The 16,157-nt window shown below is 36.9% G+C and overlaps 1 protein-coding gene across 1 annotated transcript in view; it reads left to right on the top strand.

Moving 5' to 3' along the window:
• Positions 1 to 16,157, top strand: part of LOC145769023 (uncharacterized) — a 169,802-nt gene that overhangs the window by 93,422 nt on the left and 60,223 nt on the right. The window contains exons 72-88 of the mRNA XM_082580621.1: positions 899 to 1,018; positions 1,287 to 1,394; positions 1,896 to 2,003; positions 3,019 to 3,186; positions 3,479 to 3,634; positions 5,064 to 5,168; positions 8,263 to 8,382; positions 8,795 to 8,902; positions 9,906 to 10,007; positions 11,158 to 11,262; positions 11,736 to 11,957; positions 12,203 to 12,307; positions 13,082 to 13,201; positions 13,485 to 13,592; positions 14,388 to 14,492; positions 15,206 to 15,397; positions 15,915 to 16,040. Of these exons, the coding sequence (XP_082436747.1) occupies positions 899 to 1,018; positions 1,287 to 1,394; positions 1,896 to 2,003; positions 3,019 to 3,186; positions 3,479 to 3,634; positions 5,064 to 5,168; positions 8,263 to 8,382; positions 8,795 to 8,902; positions 9,906 to 10,007; positions 11,158 to 11,262; positions 11,736 to 11,957; positions 12,203 to 12,307; positions 13,082 to 13,201; positions 13,485 to 13,592; positions 14,388 to 14,492; positions 15,206 to 15,397; positions 15,915 to 16,040 (2,178 nt within the window). The remainder of the gene's footprint in view (positions 1 to 898; positions 1,019 to 1,286; positions 1,395 to 1,895; positions 2,004 to 3,018; positions 3,187 to 3,478; positions 3,635 to 5,063; positions 5,169 to 8,262; positions 8,383 to 8,794; positions 8,903 to 9,905; positions 10,008 to 11,157; positions 11,263 to 11,735; positions 11,958 to 12,202; positions 12,308 to 13,081; positions 13,202 to 13,484; positions 13,593 to 14,387; positions 14,493 to 15,205; positions 15,398 to 15,914; positions 16,041 to 16,157) is intronic.

The raw sequence follows: 16,157 nt of genomic DNA, 5'->3' as shown, positions 1-16,157 counted from the left end.
GTTTTAACATCCTCACATGTTGAAAAACAAAGAAAATTTGATTTCGAAGATTTTAGTCAGACTGTTAATTTTTCAATAACAGTCTGATTTTGCGTTTTTCAACTTCCTTTTTCTCATTTGCTACTGCTTCCCCAAGGCAACAAATGTCATTAGGAAACCGCAAAAAGTAAAAACATCTCAAAAAACGTCAGTCAAGCACTAGCAGTAGCTGTAATCAAAATCTGCAGAAAGTGACAAATCAGGCCGCATCTCCAGGTGGCCATGTCTACAAGTAGAAAAGAAATGTTTTCGGCAATGGTATGTAAGGCACGATTCACACATTTGCCAAGGACTATAATTGCTTATATCATTCACTACAAGCATTTGAGTCAATAATAAAGTGTCAAAAACGACGGATGTCACTTATTGCCGAATAAGCACAGTTAATTTTTCTAGAATTCAATTCACTATGTCTGGGCCTGACAGAAGCATCCAAATAGTAACTAATATGGCTATGAAAAATGACAATTAACCGTCACCAAACGTCCAAAATACGTAAAATCATGATTGCACAATGGAAATCATTTATCTACGAATTAGCAACTAGTAATCATACTTACATCAAATCAATCTATTTAAGATGCTTTATCCACATTTTTAAAAATAGGCTTACGAATGATAATACTGTGTACTATACAGTAGCAACGATCTAAATTGATACGTCATATGATAACTAATGAATCGAAGAAATAGAGAGCAGGCTATCACACTGAATTGATATATTCAATCTACCAACATTGGCAACGTGCTTTCGAATAAGATTTCATCAAAAGGCGCTTTTATTCATGACAGATGTTCAAACTGCAAAACTAATTTCGAAAACTTTGTATCATACACAGAGGCTTACGTTGATGTTTAGATCGAATATCAGAAGCAACGAAAAGAAGTGATTGACAAGTACAGAGGATTTCAAACAATGGACAGTCATGATCATCCAGTTGTTCAACAAGGAATTAAGGCTGCCGCGTTAATTTCAAATGTGAGAAAGTTTGATTTGAATCTTTATTTTCAAATATTTTACTTCAACCACCGTTGAACAATTGACTGAGCGATTGTTTTATATGCCTGCATTTCAGCTCTAGATTCACTGTAATCTCAATATTCCATGTTCTGAAAAACTGTATCAAAGTCTTCTGACGTTGAGCACATTTAAATAAGCATCTTGAAATGAAAGCACAGAAAGCAAGTATTTTCCGCGTTGCCAACAAATTTTGGCATAATGAAGTTTTTTTTTACTTTTTTGACAGGCTGCTTACAAAGAAGATTGGGAATATGACAAACAAATGATTTACTTTCCTGCGCACATCACTCCTGGCTATGAAGCATCAGCTGACGTCAAGAAAGCGCAGAGCGATGTAAGGTTGATGTTAAAAATATTACACTTGTACCGTATCAATTAGTTCCGGGTATCCTTTGAATTTAGCAAAAGCACGACATTGGAATGTAGTTGACCTCTAAAGTTTTCTAAACTAACTTTTAAAATTACTTCGAAAGGCAGGCTACACTGAAGTTTTATTAAATTTCCAATCCTGTATTGACAACGTTTATATCTACCCGTCACAAGTGCAGCATATGAATATATCGTAAGTCCAGTCGATCGAATCGTAGACTATGAGTTACTCTTTGCAGAAATTGATCTAAAGCCTGCTTTGGATATTGTTAAGAAGTTTTATATAAAATCAGGAAAATGGCGATCACGTTTTACAACCAAAGGTATCCAGCTAAACTGATCAGTGATCTCGATGTAATTTTATTGCAACTTGTGTTTACAAGTGGAAAAGGTGACACTCTTTGGCATGCAGCTGAAGCAGATGGGTTTTGTATTTAATGTCTTTTTTCCCTGCTTTTTATCACAGAAAAATTACAAGAAGGAGTTCGAAAAGCAAAAAGACAAAAATCGCTTCAATGTCGTGGATACTAAGCGATACAAATCCATGAAAGAAAGCGACAAAATGTTATCTGAAGTAAGAATTACTAAGTTCTATGGCCAATATAATGCGTAGTGATGCCTATAATCATTCATCACGTCATCGATATTTACGATGCCGTGATTGTTGTTGTGTTTTATGTTTTGTTATACCTAAATTTCACGGCAGTACTGCTATCGGTTCAAGTAAATATATTATACAGTATATAGACCAGCTGTAAAAAAAATCTTGTTGCCAAATATACAGTATAGTGTCCATCATCATCCAGCGTGCCCTGCTGCTAGCTAAAACACCGATTTCAAAGTTCAGTAGGTTTCAAACATTGTTTTTAAACTTGGTTTCCTTGTCTATTAGAAACACATACGGTACTTATATGCCTTTTTCATTTTGTTAATTGGTGAATTATAATAATGTATTGGTGCGGTAAACTGTGTATCTATAGTTCTATATTATTGGTTCGAAACGTGGCCACGGTTCGAAAGGATTATTTGGGTACTGAAAACAGCATTTTTTATTTGTTGCTTTTTTGATATCCACTTTCTGAAGTAGGTCATACATGTATGAAAGTGCGCAACAGCGCATTATTGTTTTTTTATACAAAATAGATGAAAAGAGTTATGTTTATTTAAATGGAACATGGTAATCTCGTGGATATTACAGCATGCAAAACAATGTATGACGGAAATAGTATAACATCTGCCAGTGATAGCTGTGATGATATCTAATAATGAAAAATGCAACGCAAGGCAAGCAATGATAACATCGTTTGTCCTTGCATAGTGTTGTAATATGATTTTGATGTCCTTGATGGTTTAAAGACCAGTTTTAGTTCAGCTGTTCAGTGCGGTTCAATGGTATATTTTTGACTAGATCTGTCTCCTCAATAAGCTGCGAGCATAGCAGGGGCGGCAGTGCCACTTTTATAAAGTTATCGTCATGAACTGACAAAGCCTATAGCTACCTAATGAAATGAAGACATTATCGTACGCAAAGAGACTACTGCTTTGTACTGTGCTTGGCCGCTTCATTTTGCTTATTTATTTTTATCCAGAAAGCATACAGAGAAGATGGGAAGAAAATGATGGAAACCGATTTCTCCTCCACGCCACAAACGCAAGAGATGATTATTGCTAGTCAATTAAAACCTTTGCAACGGTCAGAATATCAAAAAACAGCTAAAGATCTCATACATAAATACCATTTGGACGTCGAGTTACCGGTAAACATGTCATTTGTTTACGACTATGTGCTTAGCTCTTGCCAAAAGGCAAAAGCAATATTTAGTTTTGGATATTTAAACTTTAATGTAAAATAATTTTTGATCTGATAAGAGCGTTTATATAGTTTACCAATGCTGTTTCCATCACGCTATGCATTTTGTTTTTAATCGCATTGAATTTCTATGCACTGAATTACATAACACGCTGGGAGAGCTTAACATAATTAAAAATATTTTCAACGCAATAAGAGCTTTAAAAAATTAAAATTAATTGATGCATTATTGCTTTCAGGAAATCACTCACGCGGTGATGGTCAATGACTTACTTTCAAGAAGCAATTATCTTCGTGATTACAACGAGAAGTTGAAAGGAGCTGCACCAGCAGATCTTGCCAACTCTTATCCTGAACATGAACATGCAAAGAATGTTTCTATACTGTCAAGCAAGGTACAGAAAACTAGTTATATTTTCTAATGGTTCTATATTAGGAGAGATCATTTTTTGATTTTTTTTTCAAATATTGTTTAATTTATGGCTAAGATAGTTGTAGAAGCGGATGTGAATTCTAAAGAACATTAAACCAATTGTATAACAGTTATTTGCTTGGGCACGTAATTTTATTTGAATTAAGCGGTCCTTTTTGTCTGAAAACCACGCGAAATTAATGACCTAATAAAGCTGTTTCTTTGCCAATATCCGAATCTAAGACAAAATTAAGTTGATTTTTTATGTATCTCCGCGTTTCATTTATGGCTTAAGATTTTTAAGTTTGCTCTTTTCTGGTCAATGATGTTCAGTAGGTCATGAGGTAGCCTAATGCAGACTATTTTTCATTAAATAGTATCTAAAACTGATAACATAACCTGAAACAAATCAAGCAAGAATAAGGTTAGCACTATTTATAATAATAGAGTATGCATAAATTTAAACGCAGGGTAAAATATTGGTTGGTTTGATGTATGCTAATGCATTTATCGTTCAACTCATCGGGTTTTTCAAATAATTAAAACTACTGCATGCACTTAGCCAAAGCCAAATTAACTCAGTTGTCTAGCACTCTAGCAGACTCTCGTGCGCGGACATTTTGCCGAAAGACATTTTTCCGAAACCCATTATGCTGAAGGACATTTTGCCGAGTGGACAAATTGCCCAAAGACTAATTGCCACCATGTCTCGTTACTATGCAAGCAGTGCCTTTGAACTGGTAATAGGCATTTAGTCCTTTCGGCAATAGTCCTTTCTGCAAAATGAGTTTCGGCAATATGTCCATTCGGCAAAATGTCTTTTGGCAAAATTTTCGGGTACCGCAGACTCTAGCCTAGACTCGACTACAGCAGATTTGTCTAAGCTTACCTGTAAAATTCATTTTTATGCATTTCGATGATCGAGCTTGATCATTTTTTTTAACCTGTACTTTCGCTGGCCATAGTTAGGCAAATGTAAAAAAAAAAGTTGTTGGTTTAGGATACTCCAAAAGAAACACCTTTATTACGTTTTTCAGGTTGCGTGCTGTTTAGGTAAAAGAATCGGATTAGTTCAAAAAAGTCTCAAGCGCAAGCGAACAACCGTTATAAAATTGGTTTTGTTTATTTTTTTAAATTCACACACGCTTCTGCAACGATCCTAACCCTAAGGAAAGCATTTGAAATTGGCCTTCCCTATTCCGTATTCGAAAGTCTACAGCGCTCAATAATGATGTGAGATCAACATTTAGAAAAATTATCTGAGTGCTTAAATGGCTGCTATTGTTTAAGTTTATTTTTAGCTATCTACATTGTGAAACTCTGAGCAGAATGCATCTGTGCGATGGACACAGCGCTATATAGGAACACAATTTGTAGTCATTATGCTTGACAACTACGTGCATTGTGTTTAGTTCGAGTACACAAAGAAGGACCAAGCAGTTCGTCACCAGTTCAGTCTCCCTGTCAACACGCCTGAGCTAAATCGTGCGAAAGAATCTGCTAAAATCGCAAGTGATGTAAGTTTTTTGAAATCGACTACATTTGCTGCTTACCAGTGGTTCTCAAACGGTGGTACGCTTACAACAAGTGCACGCGGAAGTCTTCCAGGTAGTAGGCCTACGCGAGAAACTCACTTAAGTTGACAATAGTTACCGCAAAATAAAATAATAAGATTTGCGCGAACTTGCAGATTGTCCTACACAATGTGCATTATTGTGTCATAATTAATTTTATTCGCAACATCTAGGTTAGTGATTCTCAAACTTTTTTCGTTGCCACGCTTTAGAAAAGGTTTGTTGGACTTGCGACGCACCGATATGTGCAATATTTGCATCTAGACATCTTTTTGGCTTGTTTTGCTGGAGATTTAGATAATTATGTATGTTAAGCACAATTTATGCAATAATAATGCAAAATATGTAAGACTTTCCAACTGCATCCTGGAGGTAGTCTCATCATACAGTCGTTAGGTTTTTTGTATAGCAGGATCTTTCGCCAACTACCATATTTTACTTGCAAAATTAAACTTGGCGAAAAACAAAACGAACTAAAATTGAAATTGGCACATCAAATGAACAACTTACAACATAGAATCCACAAAAAATCCTTGATATTTTAAATGAAACATGCAATTGCACCAAACGATACTTCCTCCAGAGTGCAGTTGGAAAATCTTAGATATTACATTATTATTGTGTAAACTGTGCTCAACGTACATACTTAATCTCCGGTTAAACAAGCCAAACATAATTATGTCTAGATGCAAATATTGCTTATTTTACATACTTCTAGAAATGGGAAGATGACAGGTTTGTCATAGCTATGGTTGTAACAATTCAGACTCTTAGAAATTTCCTCAAGTAGCAACATATTTGGCCGTGTTTTAGTAGGTCATGATTGCGCTATGTGATTGTTAAACCATAATCAATTGCTACAGTTTCGTAATAATCAGTTCTAATGCATATGCCAGGGAATAATAATATCTGTAAGAGTTTTATTACCGCAATTGATTTTAGATGCAAAAGAAGGCATTGTGCGACGCTTTTGAAAAATTCAAACAACGCACCAGGGCGTCGCGACGTACAGTTTGACAGCCGCTGACCTACAGTAGGTTGTTCAACAAAAACGCTAAAACTTTTAGTCTTTTAATGTTGCTACTGATGGAAGCAGTAGTAATCCAGTTTATTAATTGGTCTTCTACTTATGCGTTGGCTTTTCAGCGGTGGGATGGCGCAGCGGATAAGGCGCTCGCTTTCCAATCATGCAATCCTGGTTCGACTCCCGGCTTAAGCTGGTTGTTGAAAAACACCGCTTACCTCTACCTAGGGTGTAATAAATTGGGTGGGCGTAGTTACTGAAAGAAAGGCGGCCGAGAGAACTGGCCACCCTACTCTCGTTAGTGCCGAAGGCTAAGTATGATGAGAACCTTGCCTTCTCATCCCCGAGCACACGGCTGTGTCTGTGGCAGGACACTTAAAGGCATGCCTGAAGGTGGACACGAAGATTGGCTTACTTGCCTTCTCGTCCACTTAATCTAAATCTTCAACCACCGGGTGTAAGCCTGGATACGACAAACAAACATCCCCGATGCTTGGATTCAAGTACAGTATAGGACTCACCCATGGACTTCTAAATAGTAGAACCTGGACTGGACACGCAGTGGACAACAGTTGGCCAACAGTGGGCCAACAGCCAAGTAACTAACCCTGTTGGCCCACTGTTATACCAACTGTTTGGCCTCATGTTGTCCACTGCGTGTTCAGTCCAGGTTCTACTATTTAGAAGTCCATGACTCACTTTTACCTTACCTATGCGATGGATGGCGCAACGGATATGATAAAAACCTGGTTCGACAATAAAAAAATTTCAACAATGAAAATCTGATTCGACTCCCGGCTTCAACTGGTTGTTGAAAACACCGCTCACCTCTACCTAGGGTGTAATAAATTGGGTAGGCATAATTGCTGCAGGAAAGGCGGCCGAAAGAAGGAACTGGTCACCCTACTTTTCTAGTGCCGAAGGCTTAGTAGATGAGAACTTTATCTTCCCATGCCCGACAGTTGAATCAAGTATGAGACCACTTTTACATTTTACTTATGCGACAGCTTAAATATATTAAGTCTAATTTTAAAAATCATTTTCTCTTGGAGCCCTGTACTGATATTTGTTAAACCTTCTGGCCTTTTATTGCATATTTTTGGATTTTCTGGATATACTGTAGGTAGTACGCGAACACTATATGAAACTGCTAAATGTTACGCGTATAGCAAAGGTTTGGGAATCACTGGCTTAGACACTATCTGATACTGTTCCAGAAGCAGGACATGCTAATCCAAGTATTTCATCGTAATTTATGAAAAAACTTGAGTTGCGAAAGGTGTCACTGAAAAGTGACAAAATCCTGTAATGCATTATGCTGACTGATTCATAGGCGTAGCCGGGGGGGGGGGGGGCGAAATGGGCCATGCCCCCGCCCCAATTTTTCAAAGTTTGGATTCCGAAGTTGAACCCTTTGTTGAAAATATAATGTAATTTGTATAAATTTATATCGTTTCCCAAGACATCTGGCTACTAACACCCCCCAGGACTTGTTTTAGACACAAAGAAAGACACCAATAAATTTTGCAAATCTTAAATCGCGCAAAGTTTACGCGATTTACGCTTCTTTTAACTAATCTGTGGAAGAAATTTCAGAATGGCTTACTCTGTTGGGTTTTTGTGTAGCTGAGTTTTTGTGTTCTCTAATTTTAGCCGCAGTTTTAGCCCGTTTGTGTGTAACAGCTACCTTTAATAAGTTAATAGCTGTTTATCTGCTAATAAATTTCATGCAAATATTGCCCTGAAAGTGTTTCCAGAAAGCGCTATAATCCATTATTTGAGTGTAATTTTGCAAAAAATTTTCGGGGGAGCATGCCCCCGGACCCCGCCAGCTTTATTTCTTCCCTTGCTTAACCCACCAGAATACGCCACAGCACACCAGGTGGCGATGTCTTAAATCAAACACTTTGTCGTTCTCTTTAATTCATCAAATGTTTGGCCCCCCCCCAAATTATTTTTCTGGCTACGCCACTGGACTGATTAACCAGTTTCATTAATTTGACGATAACACAGCTTGTTTATCGAAAACAACGGAAAGAGGTGATTGATAAGTACAGAGGATTTCAAACAATGGACAGTCATGATCATCCAGTTGTTCAACAAGGAATTAAGGCTGCGGAACTCATTTCTGAGGTAAGTTCTACAACACCTAAATAGAGATTGCTTTAGATGCATAATGTTAGCCTCCCTGTGACTTCTTTGACCTATCATCAATTTTCACTGCGGCAATGGACACTCGCAAAAGATACAGCTGAATTACATGTTTTATAATTGTACAATTGTACAAGAACAAGGTCACGAAACATTTTATGCCAGTTTAAAGCAGAATATTTTCCATTGTAGACTATGTATGCCTACAGCATAACCTACCATAGCGCGCATGTTTTAGTCATGATACAACAAAGAAACAATAAATGATAGGTATCACATCTTTGAGGTCTTGTGTGAAGGTATTTGTGTGTGTGTACTTGTCTGGAAGTGAGTCCTTGTTTACAACTGCATTTTATAAATACAACGGTTCTTCATTTTCAATTTTTTTTTTCAGCGCAAGTACAAAGAAGATTACATGGATGATAGAGATTTGATATATTATCCTGTGCATATCACACCTGGATATGAATGTGCCATTAAATCGAATATGCAACAAAGTAATGTGAGTAGCCATGAGTTCTACAAACCAACAGAAACACGTGGATGGTTTATTCAAAATAGGCTAAGCATTAGCGTAGTTTGTCTCATCCATACTTCCTACTGTACATAATTTGACAATGTTCCAGCTGTTCATCCAGGAAGGATGAAGATGCAGTTTCAACAATAATAAACGAAATATTTGCTTGATGTGCCAAAGCTGTTGTGATTGTCTTGTGTTGTCTTCAACTGTCTTGGTAGCAACTTTTTTTTTAACTTGTACCAACAAAGATGCAAGACGACGCTCCTACAAAGTTTCAAAAAATGAAATTATTCTGAATTCCCATCACGACGTTGTGCAACGCAGATTTTACAAAATATTATTGTAGTTTTAAAGGCTGTTTATGGGAGATAATACTTGTCACTGCTCAAAACTTATTTTCTCAAGCGTCATTGCTAACACACTGTACCTTTAGCTGGGGAGCAAGAAATGACTGTTGTGCACTTTTCTGTAGAGTAGCCCACTGCATACATATTAGATGTGTTATTGCTTTACTGCCAACATTGATAGCTTGGTCACAACTGGGCGCTTCTTGATTATTATCTCTGCCCCAGCCAACTTATCCAACCTTGAGACCCATCAAATACCTATTGTATCCGACAAGCCAATGTGCACACGTAAAGTATAACTGGCCTCTTGATCTAGGCACCAATGGGAAGTGGTATTTTCTTCCTCCTGTCAGTGTGGTGTTGAGGAACAGATTGCAGACCATCTAGTAAACTAGAGCACCATCTTTTGTTCTCCAAGTGGAGCTAAATATCTGCTCGTCTTGGATGACGAGAACACAGATTGGCTAAACTCTTATTGGCTTCTCTGGTGTAGTTCAGACAAGTATCAATATTGTTGGGTGATAAAAGGATAAAACTTCGACCCTCAGAGGCCCTTGAAGACATGATTCATTGAATATCGATAAATTTGTTTTTAATTAACTTAACTTTGTCGTAGAATTTTTCATGTTTCTTCATAGATATCCTATGCAGCAAAAAACAAAAAAGATATGCCAAAAAATAATTACGATGTCACCAAATCAAGTAACTATGACGAGTTCAAGCGTCTTCAACAACTGCAGGTATGTTTTGAGACTACTCTAATGCGCAATTCGCAACTTGTATAATGTATAATAACTTGCGGCTTTGGGATGGCGCAAAGAATAAGGCGTTGACTTTCCAATTATGCAAACCTGCTTCGACTCACGGCTTCAGCTGGATATTAAAAACACAGTTCACTTTTACCTAGGGTGTAATAAATTGGGTGGGCGTAGTTGCTGCAGGAAAGGCGGCCGAGAGAAATAAACTGGTTACCCTACTCTCCTTAGTGCTGAAGGCTTAGTATAATGAGAACCTTATCATCTCATACCCCACACTTGAGTCAAGTATGGAACCACCTTCACCTTTTTTTAATAACTCACAGTAGTTTTTATTTAAACTTTTTAAACGAGTGGTTAGTTTGCAAAGCAAAAACTCTACTGCGAAAATGCATCGTCGACAGACATTCACTAAACATGAATATGTATACAGTATTTAGATGTTTCACTGCCAACAATGTTGATCTTTTCTATCCAGGTGTATTGATTTCACTTACTGTTCACACAAGGAAAGTTATTTTCAACGTGGGCTGAAGTATTTTGTAATCAATGTACTTGTTGTAAGGTTTCTGTTTACACGTATACAACTTGCATGTGGTTGTAAAGTTCATGACTCCGCTGACCCAGTGGGATGTTGCACTTGAAATGCGTTTTTTCATTTACCGATACGTGCTAGATCGAGTAGTTACTGTACTGGCAACGTCTTTTTAGCCAGGTTTATGTTTCGAAAGAGACTTTTTCAAACTGATTGTAGGAAGATTTGTCCTTTCTGGTTAAATTCCTTCTGAAGTTTTATCTTGGCTGTTACGTTCACTGGTTGAAACTTTGAGCCACTGACATCGGTTTGGTCATTCAGATTAGACGAATTATTTTAACCTGTTGTTGAAGTGTTGCTGTTTGTAAGTTATTCTATTTCCAAAGTTCCACTAAATGCAAAACTGTATGTTCAAATCCCGAGAATTGAACTATTGTTGCTTGACCCAGTCGTTGCTTCGTTCACAAAATATATCCCCAAAGCTTGGACGCTTAACGTCTTGTGGTAAATGTTTGTGTTGTGCAATTTACAAGTTATCTGGTAGAGTGGATCTTTCCTGTTATGCGCTTCATCAATGCAAACTTATGCTCTTAATTGCAGAAAAGCTACAAGCAAGACTTGAAAAAATTACCGTCAAGTTTCATGTTTGTTGAAGATTCGTTTGAGAGGCAGCACGTTAAATCCATGAAAGGCTTGCTGAGCAACGTAAGTGATACAGTTTTTTACTTATGTAAGAAAATGCATAGATAGCGCCTGTGAGAAAGCGAATTATTCTCTTTTGGCCAACTCTTGTTCTTTGAAACAAAGAAATTAACTATTAACCACCTTGTTTTATTTGTTTGTTTTATTATCTTTATCCTGCATTGCGGGAAAGCTGACTTGAGCGCTATGCATCGGCGTACGCCTTCCGACGTGCACCTGACCCACGCTGCAGCCGACTGCAATGTCTGTTTCCTGTTGTCTACTCTACTTATGACTTAAATTTGGTACTACCCATTACTCGAAATCGATCACTGGGTAGAGACAATTATCGTAAAGTTTCTTGCCCAGAGAAACAACAGTAAGTGCGGGTGGCTGGAGTCGAACATGCAGGCTCTCGACTGCGAGCCCAACGCGCTAACCACTCGGCGTAATAATGTATACAGAATCTGCAAAACCAACTCATTGTATGTTTGCAGAAACTGTACACAGATGAAGCAAAGAAGTCGCTGGACAAGTACAACTTAACTACGGACGTTGTCCAAATCGCCCATGCTCTTCTTGTCACACCGTTACTATCAAACAATAAATACATGAAGGATTATCTCACCGAACAGAGAGGAAAAGGAAAGTCTGGAAATGCAGTAGAATTTTATCCAGATTACGTTAAAGCTAAGGAGCATTATAAACTTACAAGCAAGGTGAATACAGTGATCGTCGAGAATTAAAGTATTGCGTTCATTTAAACTTTCCGGTCAATTCATTGATGATTCATGCGTTGATGCGACTGTGTCATGGTGACAATTTTATTGTGGGTGTGGTTCTACATGAGCAAACTTTTATGCTTGAGAATTAAGAAGATATTGGAATAAAATAGATCACGTGCCTTGAGTACTCCTTGGGTATGTTTTTGGATTGTTGCTAATCGTACTTTATGACATTGCAGAACGAATACGCTAAGAACAATGAAAAGGTCGTCCACTGTTATAGCATGCCTGTGGATACCCCAGAACTGATCAGGGCAAAAGAATCAGCTGTCAATGCCAGTAACGTATGTCTTGCTTATTGTGTTTAACTTACAGTTGAGTGGACCAGAGGAAGTGTGTTCCATTCTTCCTGCAACATGTGAATGCGTTGTTGCCGTCGTAGTATATAGCCAATAGCATAATTGCCACGAAAAAACAACAAAGATTTTTGAAATAATTTCCCATTAAAAAGATAAAAGTTAGCTTCAAGTAAAATTGTTTTTCCGTAATTCGGTAACCAGCATAGCACAAACATATTTATTTGAATTTGCGAATATCACACATTTCGCTAAATGTCGATCTTCCACAGCTTAATTAAGTGTAAATATACTGTAGCGTATAACTATCACAGTACACTGCAGTATACCAACCTATTAAGATTTTTGTTTATAACCTTTAAGTTTACTTTGTAAAGATGTATTTAGCAAAGCGTGTCTATCTGTTGATTACTTGTGGTTAAGTACACCTGCGCTTTGAAACAGTATAAAAACTACATGCGACTAACCATGTACCTTCATCTTGTTGGAGAGAGTTCTTTAGCTCAACCTCAGAAAGTTGGATAAAATCATATAAGCAACCCAGATTTCATTACACAATTGGTGTGTTATAATTTTTCCTGATGCACAATTGCACCTACATATTCATCATTGCGCTGCAGAGAATTATTTGTGTGCCTTGTACTCCTTTTTGATCGTCAGTTAGATCCACAGCTCAAAAAAATCTTAAAATTTTTGAGACAGGTGTGAACTTGTTTAGTAGATTATTGTACTGTGTGTCAACACTTTTTGTAATTTCTTCAGATTATGTACTCAAAGCAACGCAAATCAGTGATCGACAATTATCGTGGATTCCAAACAATGGATAGCAAAGATCATCCGGTTGTGCAACAAGGAATTAAAGCTGCTGATTTGATTTCAGAAGTAAACGTTATATTCTTAATTTAGCGCCCCTTTTCTGTTAAAGCATTCATTTGTGCAGTGTGCACCTTGTTAATTTGCTCTGATTCGTGCACGGGAAGCATTTATTTTCAAATCGAAAATTCTTCTTCTGGAACTTCATTTCAGCAGTGATGCATTCTCTGACGTCAGTTATGGTTATGGTCAAGTGTTTAGTATTGAAAAAGTTTTATCAAAATTTAAATTTCATGAAGCGCCTGCAACACCCTAACCTACATAATATACTGTAATAATGAAATTTGTTTAGCGCAAATACAAAGAAGATTACATGGAAGATAGAAACCTTATATATTACCCGGTGCATCTCACTCCTGGCTACGATAGTGCCACTAAGGCCAGTCAGTACATTAATGGGGTAAGTTGTGGACTGATATGAAAAACAGTGCATAAATAATTACTAAAAAATTAAATTAGTGAATATTATTTCAAAAGCATCACAAATTACTGTATTAATAATAATGCAAATATTCAACTAAACAAAAAAGGCTTCCAATCTTGAACATTTTATTACTAAAAGTGAAAGGTGTGGTCATCAAATTTTGAGGCCACATGTAAGAAAGTACGGTACATGGACTAATTCAAAAAAATGAAAAAGGTTTTAACCAGTCAGAGTTTAAATTTATCAACACTGAAGAGAATATTGAAATATTATATTTGGTCAATTTCTTTGCCTTTGTTACTTAAGATTGTTTTCTCAAAGTTTTCAAGCATTAAACTTTTTTATTTTCCAACTTTCAAACGTTTGTCGGATATAACAAACAAAACTACATGTTTAAAAAAACAAAACTGTTCAACGCCTATACTGAACAGTCTGAACTCCCTGTTTCCCATAGTGAAGACTTTGAATAACATTTTGCAAGATTTTGGCAATTACAATTTTTCTACAGAATGAAGTATGCGTAAATAATGATTGCACACATTTTGCTATGGGTTAAGCATATAAAACCAAGAAAGCGTTACACTAAGGGACCCCGTGTCTTGCTGCAGAAGCACGCTCACACGCTGCCGCACTGGGGTCGAGCGCTAGCCTGGCAGGTATCACTATCAGCCACTAAGCCTTGCATATAAAAATTTATTTTTTACGATTATTAGTATTATGATTTTTATTTTGATAAAATTTTGTTGGCATGTTTGTTTTCTGTATTTGCAGCCAAACTACAAAAAAGGCTACTCACAAAATCGTAACAATTTCAAATTCGATCCTACAAAGACGGAGCAGTACGCCACTATGCAAGAAATAAGCAAACTTTCTGACGTAAGTTCAAACGTTTTTCAACATGTAGTATGACGATAGCTTGAACTTCTGTAAAAATGCTTTATTTTCTTTTACAAAGTCGAAAACTTGGAAAGTGTATTTGTTTCAATATCAATACGTTTTATGAGCAGTCTATCGCTGATGGCTTTGTAAATTTCTTGGATTTTTTCTATGGTTTTCTATTTCTGTTAATCTCCTGTTTTGTTTGTTTGTTGCGCAATTTGGGCTTCTTCCCAGGACTAACGTTGAAGCATTTAAATTTCTCAAATGCATGGGTTTTTTGAAGGAATCTCCTTGTCCTAACGCAATTCGTTCAGTCCGCAGCGGACCGGGCTTATCCCCCGACACCAGAGCAGAGTGCTCAACGGTTGCGAACGACATCGGGGAAGTACCCAAATCCTCTGCTGAGCGCCAAGCAGGAAGAAAGTTTAACACTATTTTTAAAAAGTCATTGGTATGACCCGATGGGGCATTAAACCCACATTTACCTACACTGAGACAAGCACTTAAACCACTAGGCCATTGTGTCGATGAGTTCTCCTGCTTTCCAATATAGAAAATAGATTTTTTTCGAAGCTCGTTGAAACTTTATCATAATTATTTTCCTCTCTAAGTTACTTCCTTACACAAGTAACCTTTATTTGCGAACAAACTCAACCAGAATTTGATTTTGAAAACTCATCTTGAAAGTTGCTTTTGTTTTGAATTTGCAGACGATCTATAAAAAAGACGCAAGCACAATACCGTACACCCAAGTTAGCGACAGCCTGGATGCAACGAGGGCAAAAGAAGTTAAGCCTTTACTCAGCTACTGGTTCTATAAAGACAAAGCGAAGAAGATGTTGGATAAATATCACATTGATATATCGGACCAGAAAGTGGTTCACGCTTTACACGCCAACCAGGTGAGATGAATATGGAACCGCTGATGTGATATGTGGCCACGTTCCTGCAAAACTTAAGTTGATAGCTAATGTAAACAATATCGAGTTAGAAAATACCATAGTCTGCAAACACCCTCTTCTTACTAGAAACTTCATTGTATCACAACAAAACCGTTAGTGGATGGACTTTTAAGAAAAGTTTTTTTTAACAGGTTTAGCAAGTAAAGATAGCAAGTAAATAAGTAAATATAGGCTATTAACCATTTTTAAAAATGAGCTTTCAAAAGTAGCAGCGTTTCCTTTAATTTAATGGATTGTAGAATAAATGTTTTCTAAAATCTTCACATTTTTCTAAGCTTTTCAGGTTTTGTCTAGCAACGTATAACTCATACACCATAGCCCGTACGGCAAGAAACATATAACTCATTGAGTAGGCTAACAATTTGTTTGGTTATGCAGTACTTGCATTTAGAAAATTCCTTAAGATTTCTGGCTGTCATCAATCAATCTTAGGTCAAAAAAGTAACATTTTTTTCAGCTCTACTCGGACCAGTTATATAAAGAAGAATATCTTAAAGAAATTAAAGGAAAAGTCCAAAGCCAAAGTATTGAAACATATCCAGAAATTCGACAAGCAATAAAAGCCGGCAAGCTTGCAAGTCAGGTGTGGTTTTGTTTACACGTTTTAGAACTATTCTTTTACATATCTAAACATAATACAGTAATTCCATCTTTTTTGACGATGAGTGTATTGTGATGGTTTCTGCTGTGATTTTGTAAA

Source organism: Aplidium turbinatum, chromosome 4, assembly GCF_918807975.1.
Source record: "Aplidium turbinatum chromosome 4, kaAplTurb1.1, whole genome shotgun sequence".
In the NCBI taxonomy this organism is placed as follows: domain Eukaryota; kingdom Metazoa; phylum Chordata; class Ascidiacea; order Aplousobranchia; family Polyclinidae; genus Aplidium; species Aplidium turbinatum.
The sequence above is the reverse complement of the archived record's forward strand: the minus strand, read 5'-3'. Positions and strand labels throughout refer to the sequence as shown.